The sequence below is a fragment of the Oryzias latipes genome, chromosome 11 (assembly GCF_002234675.1).
Source record: "Oryzias latipes chromosome 11, ASM223467v1".
Lineage (NCBI taxonomy): Eukaryota > Metazoa > Chordata > Actinopteri > Beloniformes > Adrianichthyidae > Oryzias > Oryzias latipes.
The window spans coordinates 12562258-12575827 of NC_019869.2; the positions used below are offsets into that span (position 1 = coordinate 12562258).

The 13570-nt window shown below is 37.4% G+C and overlaps 1 protein-coding gene across 19 annotated transcripts in view; it reads left to right on the plus strand.

Annotated features, from left to right (window-relative positions):
* The window catches only part of adgrb2 (adhesion G protein-coupled receptor B2), a 320439-nt gene that overhangs the window by 181766 nt on the left and 125103 nt on the right, over positions 1 to 13570 (plus strand). For all 19 annotated transcript variants that reach the window (XR_002874120.1, XM_023959844.1, XM_023959851.1 and 16 more), the window contains 7 exons: positions 673 to 834; positions 1885 to 1986; positions 4710 to 4816; positions 7752 to 7946; positions 8075 to 8143; positions 8991 to 9099; positions 9292 to 9438. Coding sequence is in view for 18 of the 19 variants with exons in the window: in XM_023959844.1 (XP_023815612.1) it covers positions 673 to 834; positions 1885 to 1986; positions 4710 to 4816; positions 7752 to 7946; positions 8075 to 8143; positions 8991 to 9099; positions 9292 to 9438 (891 nt within the window). In the remaining variant the exon portion in view is untranslated. The remainder of the gene's footprint in view (positions 1 to 672; positions 835 to 1884; positions 1987 to 4709; positions 4817 to 7751; positions 7947 to 8074; positions 8144 to 8990; positions 9100 to 9291; positions 9439 to 13570) is intronic.

A 13570-nucleotide genomic window follows, 5' to 3' on the forward strand; every position in this document is an offset into this window, starting at 1 on the left:
TTGACTTCCTCTTTCAACCCACACTAAGAAAAGATATAATTACAAATAAAATGATGGTGTTAAAGACCCACTGTGATAAAAATTGTGTTTTTGGTGTTTTTAACATGTTGTCCTCTTTTTTTTCTCATAATGGGGGACATAAACTAAGAAAATTGATATTAAAATTGTATTTCTGAGTATGCCTTTATTCTAATCGGTGTGAGTCAGGAGAAGACAAAACAATAGATTGTGACGTAGAAGCTACAATCAGTGGGCCAGAGGCTCCCCGCTCCGCTCCATTCTGATGATCCATAAACGTCTTTGTTTTCTTCGTCTGAGCTGGAATCTGGATCAAAACTGTACGGCTGGATAGTTTCAATGTTGCTCACGATTTTTGTTACACCATTGTGCATTTTGGGGTTGTGAGTGGCTGTAAGCTAGTGGGAGAATTTGTGAACAGACGGATAATGGGAAGGGGGCAGGTTTACGCGCAGGTTTAGCCAACACTCCCACCCACAACTCAGAGGCAAAAAAACAACAACAACAACACAGATTTATTTGTTTTTGGCTAAAAATGTCATTATCATTAAAAAATAAAATAAAAACTCGTAACGCTTTTAAAATAAATCAAAAGATGATCGAAGCAGTGTGCTAAAAGGCAACAACTGTATATTCATGTATTTCTTTCGGCAGGAGGTAACTGGGGCAACTGGAACCACTGGAGCCTCTGCAGCAAGACGTGTGACACCGGGTGGCAGCGGCGCTTTCGGATGTGCGAGGACACCGGACCACAGGGTTATCCGTGTGACGGCTCAGCAGAGGAGGTCCGGTCTTGTAATGAGAAGAAGTGCCCCGGTTAGTGAATCAAAGAGAATATAACTATATCAAGCTGAATTTTAATTTATACTTTAAATATATCATCATTAATCTTTTTATTTAAGTAGAAATCTGCATTCCTAAATGTATGCGCCTCATTTTCATGTGCATCATCTCTGTCTTGCAAACTGAAAGCAGCGCTCTACAGTGTACTCCATCGCTAAGGGCGCCTGTCGTGATTTTTGGAGTAAAGTCCTCTTCTTTTCCCTCGTCTACCTTTTGTCTTGAATTCATCATATTAATTTTGCATGTCCCTGTCGTGTGAACAATTTTTTTCCCCACCCTGTTAAAGCCCAGAACTTCCCTTGTCTGCTTTATGTTCCATATTTTATTGCTCTGTTTCCCCCTTCCTTTTGTTTTTTCTGATGATTTCTAATTGCTCATGGATGAGATGGTCAAGCATCAACTTGCTGGCTTTTTTCTCTTCCTTGCTGAGTGAAGTTTCAATGAGGACCTACAAATGATGAACATCTGAACGTAGCATCCAGGGCTTTGCTTTTCCAAGGCTCTAAAAACCTTTTTTTTTTTTTTTCCAAAAGACAAAAGGCATTTTCTGTTAGGATTCCAGGAGAACATCATATGGTATTTTCATCCCCTGTTTTTTGCTCTTTGCTCTCTGTCCCTCTTCATCTCTCTGCATCTGCCTCTGCCAGCGCTCGTCTCCCCCCTTGGAATATCTTCAGAGCACTCCTCTGTTTTTTTCATCAGGGGTTAGGGAAAGACAGGGAGGGTGGTGGTGGTGGTGGGGGGGGGCATGAATAAAAAGAAGGGATGAGATGAAGAGGGAATGAGATACTGCACTGAGGCAATGTCACTGGCAGAGAGCACTGAGAATTGAACAAGGGAAAAGGATTGGAGCTACTGCAGGAGAGCATAGATTTGTATCGTGTTTTTGTGCCTCAGTGTCTTTTTTTTCTTTCTTTATTTATTCTTCTCTTCAACGAGGAGTTGTGTGCGGTTGTGCAAAAAAAAGATTTTTTTCCCTGCAAGGCTGGAGCATGTTTTAATTTGTGTTTTTCACATCTACAGCTCCTCATGAGATATGCAAAGATGAACACCTCCTCTCCATGTCATGGAAAAGAGCCTCGGCTGGAGAAACGGTCTACAATAAGTGTCCAACAAACACCTCTGGTTAGTCACTTGATGTCCTAAGTCTGTTTATCATCCCAGTATTCAAATTCTTGCTGTGGGACAATAATCAATTGTTATGCAATCTACAAACTATTTGATCTTTGCAAAGTTTTCAAACCCTGTTTTTAGACATTCTAGATATTTTGCCAGGTTTTTAAGTTGTTTTAACTTGTCTTAGCTCTACAGGCATGTCCAAAGTCCGGTCAAGCGAGCCATGTTCAAACTTGCAAGCTCCTGTCTTTAAAAAAATAAATAAATAAATTGCAACCTCAGCACTTTCTAAGAACTGTGTGTACGATTTCTTGATTGTGATTGGCTAAATAAGGTCATAAGTTGTTATAAACCTGTAGCAACAAACTGTGGCTTCTTGACCTTCAGAGACTCAAGGGCAAAACAAATAGGATAATTAGTAGTGATATTTTTCTGTAAGTATTTCACTGTGAAAAATATTTGACATTTCATATGAAAAAAAAAAAAGTTTTGCTTTTCTTATTTTTTGGGACAAACTTTTCTTTATTTTATTTTATTTCTAATCTTCAAATCAAATATTTCCAGTAATTAGGTTAAAAATCAAAAACGTATTTACATGTATTTCTGTTTCATGTGAAGAAATAATAAGTATTAGATTGTAGAAATAAAAATAAAAATTAATAAATTGTTAATTTGCATTTATTGTTATTATAGGAGTTCAAAAAAGCAGGCTGATTGGTTGACCCTAACTCATCTTTACCTTAACGAATGGCTTCTTTCCAAAGTTTGGGCATCCCAATTTAAAACCTTGTTTTTGGACAAACACTGTATTTTTTTACTAGGTTTTTAATTGTTTTGACTCATCTTTACTCCACACCTTTTTAAGCTTTTCATCAAAATCAACACTGTTGGTAATTTTTTTACCTCATTTAGTGCCTATTAAGAACTTATTAGAATCTAGGAACTATTATTATTAGTAAACTATTATCAAAATGATTGCATTTTTTTTTGTCCAAACTCTTGATAATGAAAAACTCCCCAAAACCACAAATTTCACTGTAAGTTTTGGTTCATTTGCAAGGATGTTATTTTAAATTTGAATACATGTCAACAAGTTAGACTAGCTTTCATTAACATTAATTTGGAAGCAAAAAAATAGATTTGTGTTTTAAGAATAAGTGCTAGTTTGGGATTTTATGAGGATTTATTAAGATGGGTCAACTTGTTATTTGATGGTATTGTTATTTTGTTCGAAGCGAATTATACTTTTTTTTTTGTTTGTTTTTTGTCACGTCCATCAAAATAAACTAGAATTAAAATATAAAAACTCAAAAAATACAAGCCACCGGCTTAAAACTAGAAAAAATATATATTATTAAGCTGTATATTAATAAGTTAGCTTTTTTGTCTTCTTTTTCTCTTTCTAAATGGTTGGGTAGAACAAATTTTCTGAGTTTTTTATAATAAGATTTCTTCTTAAGTAAAAATGGACCAATACCTTTGTTCTTTTCCTATTTTAGGCTACTTCTTGTTGCGCAGTGCAAGTTTTTGAAACCAACAGGCCATTTTTGCAGTTATTTAGTCAGGCAAATCAGAATCCTCCCGAAAACTTACTTCTCTTAAAGTTTAATCTTCTGTCCTTTGTCCTTGTAGTACATTTAAAGTTTTTGCTTCATTCAATCCAATTTTACACAAAACAGAGGAGATTGTTCAGCTGTGAAGTTCCCCGTTTCTCTCTCAGAGGCTAAATGTGGCGCTGAGGTACCATTCAGTATGTGAGGTTCTGCACATGCTGCCAGCTGTTTCAAAGTCAAATCACACATAACAGATCACCTGCCAAGAACTCAATTATATTTTAAAGAATTACAGTTGATTTGAACTCAAAGTGCTTTATTTAATTAACCGAGAAACTAGACAGTTAATTGGTATGTCACTCACTGTGTGAAAAAGAAAAACAGTTTCAAACTTCATTTTGCCAGTCTCCATTAATTTCTTACATGTGTAATGGGGAGAGTCAAGCAGCAAAACTAGAACTTTTCTGTAGGAGATGGGACTTTTGGGAATTTTGGGGAATTTTTTCTTTCGTTAAATAAGCGATGTTCTAGATTACGTTGCGAATCGGGTGTGAAGTCGTTCATGGATCATATTAAACCAAGATCACAATATTCTCTACGAAAAACAAACTGCTTTGCAACATGCAAGTCTACATTTCTGACACAAGCCAAGTAAAACATTAGACACAAAAGTCAAAAAGAACCTTTAAAATAAAATCAATTAGGAAACTAAACCAAATCTCTTCTAACTATTAGAAGCAGTGTTGGTGTAATGCATTACAATTACTGTAATTTAATTACTGTTATCAATAAGTAATTACATTTCAAATTTAGGTAAATACTAATATAAATAGACCATAGAAACCCATGTTACATTGTTACTCACGTTTCACCTTATGGGTGAGTAATGAAACAAAGGATTTTATGTAAACAGTCGGCTCTGACATTTCTGCAACACTGCATAGAATGAATTAGGATTTAACAAAGAGGATGAAGATCTGCGCAGAAATAATATCTACAAATGCATTTTAATCAAAAGGTGTAAACATAATTCATCAATATTTTTACAAAGCTTTCGTAAATTTTAGAATAGGAGCACCAATGCTTCATATTGCATCTTTTCGTAGAAAAAAGAAGCAGATAATTGAATTTGTTTAACTACATCTGTGTCTCTTTTACCTTTTTTGTGTTTTTTTTTAGGATCTGCTAGTCGTCGTTGTATGCTGGACAATAACGGAGTTGCTTTCTGGGGTCCTCCGAGCTTCGCCAGATGCGTCTCGCTTGAATTTAGACTTTTACATTTATCTGTAAGTTTCTTTCTTTTAATCAAAGAATTTGCAGGACTTCAGTTTCATTCGTTTGTCTGTTATTCCAACACGACATTTACACCATGAACCTCACTTTGAACTATTTTTCTTTAAAGTGTTGATGAGTGTTCTTTTTTTTCTTTTCCTAAAGTTTGCTCAAAATAGAGGCGGAATAATGTCTTTACTCATGGTTTGCCACTATCTGTAATTAGCTTTTCCACGGCTTTGCACTTACACTTATCAATTAATGAACACAGCTAATGAGTGTGTTCATCGGGGAGACTCTTTTCCTGCTCCGTGAACTTCAACCTTTCCCATCTACTCTGATGGTGGAAGGAGATAAGGGTCAGGCATTATGCATGACAGAGCTGATTGCACTCTTAGCTTCTGTTTCAGCCTTTCATTAACACCAGGACTCTATAATTAATTTCCTCTGATTGGTACCATCTTCTGTTTTTTTCTGTCTGTCACTCAACTCTCCTTCTTCTACGTTTCTGCCCACATTTAACATTCGCATGCAGGCTTTTCTTTCAGCACTGCTTGGAATTGCCTTGCAAGATCACACACTGCCTTTCCTGGAAAATAAATATAACTTGGGTGGCGGCACATGCTGTTCCAAAGTATCTGCATTGATAGGAGCATTTCTATAGGCTTACTCTATCACTTATGTACTAACCTGTAGTTTTCTATGACTGTCGACAGAAAACCTGATAAAGTTGAAATTGTGACCCATCAAACAACAGAAATGTTTACTGCCTTGTCAGTCAAGAAATGCATTTCTACACGCTGTTTACATGCAATTAAATAAAAGAACGAAAGACACCTATTAGCAATTTAAAAAAAACTCTTGCTTCAAAACATTGACCGGCCTTTTGTGTGTGTTTTGTTTTAATGTTTCTTTTTTATTTTTTGGCCGCTGCAGCAGACTCTATCCACTGACAATAGCCTTCGGAAGCTGCAGCCAATGCTGTAATTTCCATAATAGAATTACGCCTGGTTTTAAATCAGGGCTTCCTGCATTGAAGGTCAAGGCCATTCAATATTGGTTTTCAGGATTGTGTCCCGTGGGTTCCAGGATTATTATTAATTTCCAGAATCTTTTAATGAAAATGTGTACAGTAGATGATAAAACCTCATAAGCAGATCAGCTTTTTTTTCCAAGCAAGAGTGATGGCCAAGGTAATGCATAATCTTCTATTTAAAGACCTGAAAAAGTTGTCAACATTACTCTTTGACTGCAGTGCTGCATTACAAATACAGCATTTTCAGCATGTGGGGCGCATCGGATTATAAGGTTCAACATCAATGAATGGTGTATTTTCAAAACGTAGCATCCGATGATCGTTAGCAGCTGCTCGCCTTCGTTCATTTTTTCTTCATCCTCTGCTGCACTCTGCTTTGCACTTGCTGGCTGGAAACTTTCGTAGTTGTGTTTACGGCTTCGGTCGTTTGTAACGGAGTTGCTTTTTGTGATTCCGTATTTGTTAACTTGCACCTGGATTTGCTTTTGTGTTTCAGGACTCTGTAATTTTTTTCGGTGATTTGCTGTTTTTTTTCATGATTTACTGTTGTGTTTCAGTATTTGTTCCTTTATCTTAAATGTAAACATGTCTTGCACCTCTGGGCCACCGTACATTTGACACGTTAGCATATTCACAATACCTGCAACTCCAAACCAACAAAAACAAAAAAACAGACTGATGCCGCTAAGACAAATGTTACTGGAACTATAAGCTAACTCCCAACCTTGTTAGTAATACGTAAAAAAAACAAAGCCTGACACCGCAACATATTGGCCGTGTTTGCGTATTTTACAAAAACACCCGACTGTTATTTGAAAAAAAAAAAAATAGAATAGACTGCTACGGCTAAAAACAATCATTAATGTGGCTGCGCAGACTCCCAGCCATGTTATGAATGGATTAAAAGACACACCGCTAGACGTTAGCCGCGTTAGTGTATCAACAATGACATCCAACCTTATTTGCAACACATGAAAAACAACAACAACAACAACAAAAACGGCTGCACTGTGGAGCAGTGGTTAGCGCTCTTGCCTCACAGCAAGAAGAACCCTGGTTCAAGTCCCGGCAGGGGGACCTGAAACAGAACAACAATGGGGGATCTTTCTGTGTGGAGTTTGCATGTTCTCCCTGTGCACACGTGGGTTTTCTCTGGGGACTCCAGCTTCCTCCCACCAAAAACATGCTTCATTGGTCACTCCAAAATGTCCATAGATGTGCATGTGATATGTGTGACCCTGCGACAGACTGGCGACCTGTCCAGGGTGTCCCCTGCCTTCGCCCATAAGTGGCCGGGATAGGCTCCAGCAGCCCCGTGACCCCGAAAGGGACAAATGGAAGAAAATGAATGAATGAATGAAAATAAAACACAAAAAAACAGACCTTTTGACAGAGCAACATTGGTAAGACATCAGTACCAGAATGAATCTGTATAAAAGCTATCTCCAGATTATAAGACACTGGCGTTCTTTGAAGAACATTAAGGCTTTTAAATGCACCTTCTAGTGTGGAAAACATGAAATGGTTACCGTCCTATAGCTTTAATTTTGTCCTTCACAAAAAGGTAAATGTCTAACCGCTTGCACCAATATGAAGCTATTTGTTTTTGATGTGAAGATTTCAAGATTTCTTGAGGGATTTTCCAGTGACTGTATGCAATCTGTAAAGTGTTTAGAGTTTAGGGGTGTGGACCAAGGGCTGCTTTCCTGCTTGTTCCCCAACATATCCTATTCTGACTTGTTCTAACTAGCTGAACCCACCTGATCAAGGTAATCAGTCATGTAGACACAGTGGCCCTTGAAGCCTGGAGTTGCCCATCCCCGGTTTATAATTTTTGATGTTTTTTTAAAAGTTTCTGGCAGGACTAGAACTTTTACCCATTGGTAATTTCTTTACCTCTTGACACATTGTAGTTACGAGAGCATCTCGCGAAGGGTCAGAGGACCCTGGCCGGGGAGGGCATGTCTCAGATCGTACGGAGTCTCCTGGAACTTTTGCAGAGGAGGAGCTACTACAGTGGCGACCTTCTCTTCTCCACGGAGATCCTGCGAAATGTGACGGACACCTTCAAAAGAGCAACCTACATCCCAGCTCCCGACGATGTGCAGGTGAGCACAGAAAACGTTTAATGTAAAATTTCCGAAGATGTTGTTGATTACACACCAAGGCAGTAAAGTGTTTATGGCTCAGACATTTACTAGAGACTTATGACGTTTCATTTTGTTTTTGTGTTTAGAAATTCTTCCAGGTTGTCAGCCACATGTTGGACTTAGAAAATCTAGAGAAATGGGAGGACGCTCATCAGGTGTGTGAGATTTTTGGTCTTTCCGCTAACATGAAAGCTACTTTTTCACAGCTGCAGTATGAATTTGAGGATCGTTGACTTCTATGCTCTTGTGTATGACATACCTAGGATCCCTTAAAGACCCACTCCACTGAAAATAGCGGTTTTTATATTTTTAACACATTCTTGTGGCATTTTTCTCATGATGGAGGACATATTTCAAGAAAATTAAGCTAAAAATTGTATTTGATTGTGAATCAGGAGTAGACAAAAATGCCATTTAAACAAGGTCGTATTGGTTACATAGAAAAGTTCCCTCCTCCTTTCCATTCAGATGCATCCACTTGCAGACAAATAGATCCATGTGCTTCTTCATTTTCCTCGTCCAAGCTGGCATCTGGATCAAAACTCTAAATGGCTGGATAGCTACAATATTACTTGCGATTTTTTTTGCACCAGTAATGTTAATAGGGGTGTGAGGGGTTATGTAAGCTTGAAGGAAAGCATGTGAACAGAGAGCTCTCAGCAAAAGGGAATCCTGCCCACAACTCAGAGGCAAATTTCCTCCTGCCAGTCTGCAGAAAATATGTCTTCGAAAACTGTACAATTAAAAGACCACTGGGAAAGCTTTCACAATAGTTTAAAAGATGCCTGGAGTGGGTCTTTAAGATGACTTCTGTTTATTTGTCACCTGGATCTTTAGAAAATGTTTTAAGAAATGATTAACAAAACAAATGTTCTGCCTCATGGTCATGGCTTTAATCCTGCAACATTCTTAAAATACTATTTGAGATGCTCTAGGCTGTGACATAGTCTGCTCTAAATTCATTATGAGCATGCTCACTCCTTTTCAATTTCTCTTTTACAGGTCGCTCCCGGTGCTGCTCTGCTGATGAGGATTTTAGAAGATTTCATTCACCTCATTGGCGAAGCCCAAAAACCTTTTCAAAGTTTCCTGGTGGTGACGAATAATCTCAGTGAGTGAAATTGTGTCAAATTATAGCATGCTAATAATTTTTGGCACTAATTAATCAGTGTTTATGACATCCATTTCCTGGTTTGCATCTATTGTTTTCCGTGTTCTAACTCTTTTTCTCCCTGTTGTGCTTTCTTGCTTTGAGTTTTCACTCCAGACATTAACAGCTTTTCGGTATCTCTTGTTTGCTCAGTGGTAACCATCCAGAGAGAGCCCGTATCAGCAGTATCCAGTGATATCAACTTCCCCATGAAAGGCCGGAGGGGAATGAAGGACTGGGCCAGGACCTCGGAGGATAAGCTCTACATCCCTAAAAAAGTTTTCACCAGTCCGACTGAAGGTGAGCAACTCATTTTGTAAATGAGCTGGTGGGAATTAGTTTAGATTTTTCCATTTTTGTACCTAATCTGCTCTGATCATTGCATTGATTTAAATGTTTTACACTTGTTTCTACACAAACAGAATAATTCAGAGCTACCAGTTTTGGGTGCAGTCTCCTAGCATTTCTGGCTTTTATTCATTTGCAGCATTGCTTACACATGCTGCCAAATCAGTTGTGCTAGCATGGCTATGTAATTGTATGGACCTAGAAAAGCATCTGATTCAGGCAAGTTTTATAGTTTCTCATTACTGTGAACTTAGCGCACAGCTAAATGTAAATAAACTACAGGGCAGGCGATGTGGGCCTGAAGTTAAATGCTCTGTGTAAAATGTTAACTCTTGGCTTGTTTGGGGAAAACCTGTAGACAGAAGTGAATGCAGCTTTTCAAAGTAAGAGTTTTTTTTCTTTCTATGACCAAAGTCAGACTAAACTAACTGGTAGATGACTAAGTAATCCTCAAAGATCTTAAATGGTAATGCTAGAATGGATTTTACATACACTTTTGAATAAATGACTATTGGTTTTAAGAAAATGAAATGTGTTAACGGCTGTTCAAACAGAAAATTTTTTAGGACATATTTTTAACCATATCAAATAATCAAATGTCTAGCTCAGCTTATCACTGGGTAACTATCTTGAAATTCAGCTTACTGTTGATCACCAAATAACATTCTCCATGTACAGAAACCCATGGAAGCAACATTTGCAGGAAAAAAGGAATTAGGAATACCTTTGATTAGTGCTGTCATGCAATTACATTTTTGAGCGATTAATTAATCCTGACCTGTAATTAACTCATCTAATTAATCTCTTTTTAATTCAATCTAATGATTGCTGTATAAATCCTCATTTTTAGGTATTTTAAATTAAATTTGTGACATCCTGGTGCAGTACAAATTTAAAATACAACTAAAAAAAATTAATGAAGACTATCTAATTCAAACCTTTACTTTTACAGCAACAAGTGGCATTTTTTTCAAACTCGAACAATAAAGAAAAAAGCAAAACACAAGAACTAAAATTAGTAGGAACACGTTTCTGAGCTTTAAAAACATTTTTTTAGTACAAACGTCTTATTACGGTTTCCATTCCGATGTGATCAACCCTTCGTGTTATTTTAAGATAACAAATGCCTCTAGGGGCTTTATCCCTTACATAATATGAGTCGTGGCAATGTTGAGGTCGGTTCTTTTAGGAAGTACAAAGTCGCACATTGATGATGTCACTGCAGCAGCAGATGTGCACTGCGCGCTGAATACACAGACACCGAGACCCTGAGAGCAATCTGAAACACATTTTCACTTGAGTTCAAGTACAACGTTCAAGCAAATGTAAAGTTGAACCCTTATTTTTTATATTTAATACAATGACAATAGTTATAGATTAGAAATAAGATTAACGCGATAGGAAACATGTGTGCAAGCGTTTTTTTACTACCAACCTCCAGCCAGTGACAACATTCAGTGGTTTGAGTCAAATCCAGTTTCAGATGTGTTTAGCCTACTGTCCTCTTTTATTTCCCACAACAACAACAACCACCACACACACACACATAAACACACACTAAGGTAACGCGTAGAATGATTAACCAAAATGATGCAATGTAGACCCAATGTGTAAAATAATCCCTTTCTTGTCTTCAGAACAGATCACTAAAACCTCTGTTTTGTCCTGGTTTAACTGTAGGAAGTTCTCTGCCATCCATGACTTAATGTCTAAAGTGCATTTTAAGAGTATGTTGACTAACTCTTCGTCATCAGGAGACACATGAATGTATAGTTGTGTATCATTAGCATAGCTGTGAAAAAAACGCTATGCCTCCTAATGACATCCCCAAGTAGCAGCATACATTGATCAAAAAGACCTTTGAGGAGTATGTGTATTTACATAAAATCTTCGGTCTGCGAGATAGGATTAAAACCACTTCAGAACAGCACCAGAAATGCCCAAACCTCTCAGCCTGTTGAGTAAAATATTTTGATCTACTGTGTCAAATCCAGCACTCAGATCCAGTAAGACCAGGACTAAGAGTTTCTGACCGTCCAGTTGAAATACAATATCATTTACTATTTAACAAGGGCTGTCTATGTTGTGTGGTTGTTCTAAAACCAGACTGAAACTTTTCAAAGAAGTTAATTTTATTTAAAAACTCATTGACTTGGATTACAACTGAATTTTCAATCATTTTACTAAAAAATGGTAAGTTGGATACCGGTCACTAATTATTATAGTTGCATGGATCTAAATTACTCTTCTTCAGAAGAGGCCTCACTACTGTCGTTTTAAAAGCAGCAGGAAAAGACATCTATCGAAAGAGAGTAACTTGCAATATTTAAAAGCTCAACTCAAAGAAGTCAAAAAATGTTTTTACTGGGGGGATTTGGTCTAAAAGGCAGGTGGTTGGATTTAAACTGGGAGAAAACCCGACCAAGTGCCGCAGCATCAACCAGGACAAAACTTTCTAGTGTTTCCTCTGATAAATGCAATGCTATATGGAGTGATATTTCTGCCACCATGTTGCACAAAAAACTTTTTAAGTTGAACACAAAACTTTCTAAGTTTTTTGCTCAAAAAATTTTTTTTGCTCAAATTTTTTTTTTTGCTTTCAAAAACGTTGTTTGCGTTTGCAAAACACATTTTTTTACGTGCGTTGTGTCAAATCTCGCTGAGCGCGACTTAGCGTGATATGACTGCCAATGGCATCGCCAAAAAGAAATTCGCATGCGTTGTGTGTCATCTCACTTTTTTCCTATCTTTGCTAAGTTAAGTTTCGGTTTGACGTGACCAAACTGCCATCAAACAGCTGCTGATTGGTCCAGATTCTAACCAATCAAGTGTCTCTGTCTCATATTGACGGTACTCCGAGGCAGACATTGACTTCGGACTTTGTGTCGGTGTGGGTACCGGATGTTCTCGGGTTGCCGGATGTTCTCGGGGTCCTTCGGGGTCCTTCCAATGAGTTATATCACTAGAGGAGACATCCCGTGGTTCCTCATGGGAGGAGAGCACCGCCATCTTGGTGAGGTCAAGTTTTGAAGACCAAACCACTTTTATAACATTTAATAAAGAGCTCTGTTTTTGCTTTCAATCGCTTCATTATATGAAAAACAACAATGGCTTGAAACTGCTTAGTTTTGTTCAGAAATACAAACTTCACGAGTACCCCTAACTTAACTAGTATTAGACTAAGATTTTTTCTATGTTCCTTTCTTTTATTTTACTTATGTTTTTATTTATTTGTGTGTTATGTTCATTGTTTCTTTTTTTCCCCTCTTTTGTTTATTATCTATGTCAATATGTTATATTTGGCAATGGTGACTGATCTTCGAGGCAATATTGATTACATCGTTATTGTTCGTTGTTAACGTTAATGTCATTGTTAATGTATGATACCGCAATTGTCAATAAAGTTTTAAAAAAAACTTAGCGACGTTAACTCATTGGTCGTGGCAACTTACAGCCAATCAAATAGTGTGACGTCATCATTGGTCGAAGGACCCTGAAGGACCCCGAGAACATCCGGTACCCACACCGGTTCTGTTCATACGAGGTTCTGCCGTTTTCAACCACTCTGGCCCGTTTGTCTCAGAGTAAAACCCAGAAGGAGCAGCAAAGCAGCTAAAATAAAACAGAGTTTAGTATTTATTCATGTCTGTGTAGAGACCAACGTGTTTAAAACGTCTGCAGCAAAAGAAAAAAAAACGTCTGAGCTCCGACTCCATCCAGCCGGAAGAAGTTAAACTTTTTAAGATTTGTATCTGAACTTTTGTTTTATTTTAATAAATTATTGTTGAAATATTAAGAGAAAATAGCATTTTTGATGACTAATATTTTTAAACTTTGGACAAACGCTCACAAATTCTAAAACATGAGACACTGGTGAAAATTTACATAAAAGTTAAAAATGCTTCTTCTGATAAATGCATTGAGTCTCCTGTGGTGAGCCATCATTCTTTTGCTTATTATTGCTGTTCATCTGATCCCAAACACGTGTGCAGCATTAAATAAATGTGCTTTAAATTTTTTATTGTTTTGTTTTAACAAACAGACCTTAAAGAAAATCACACTTTTCACTAATATTTTGCTCTGC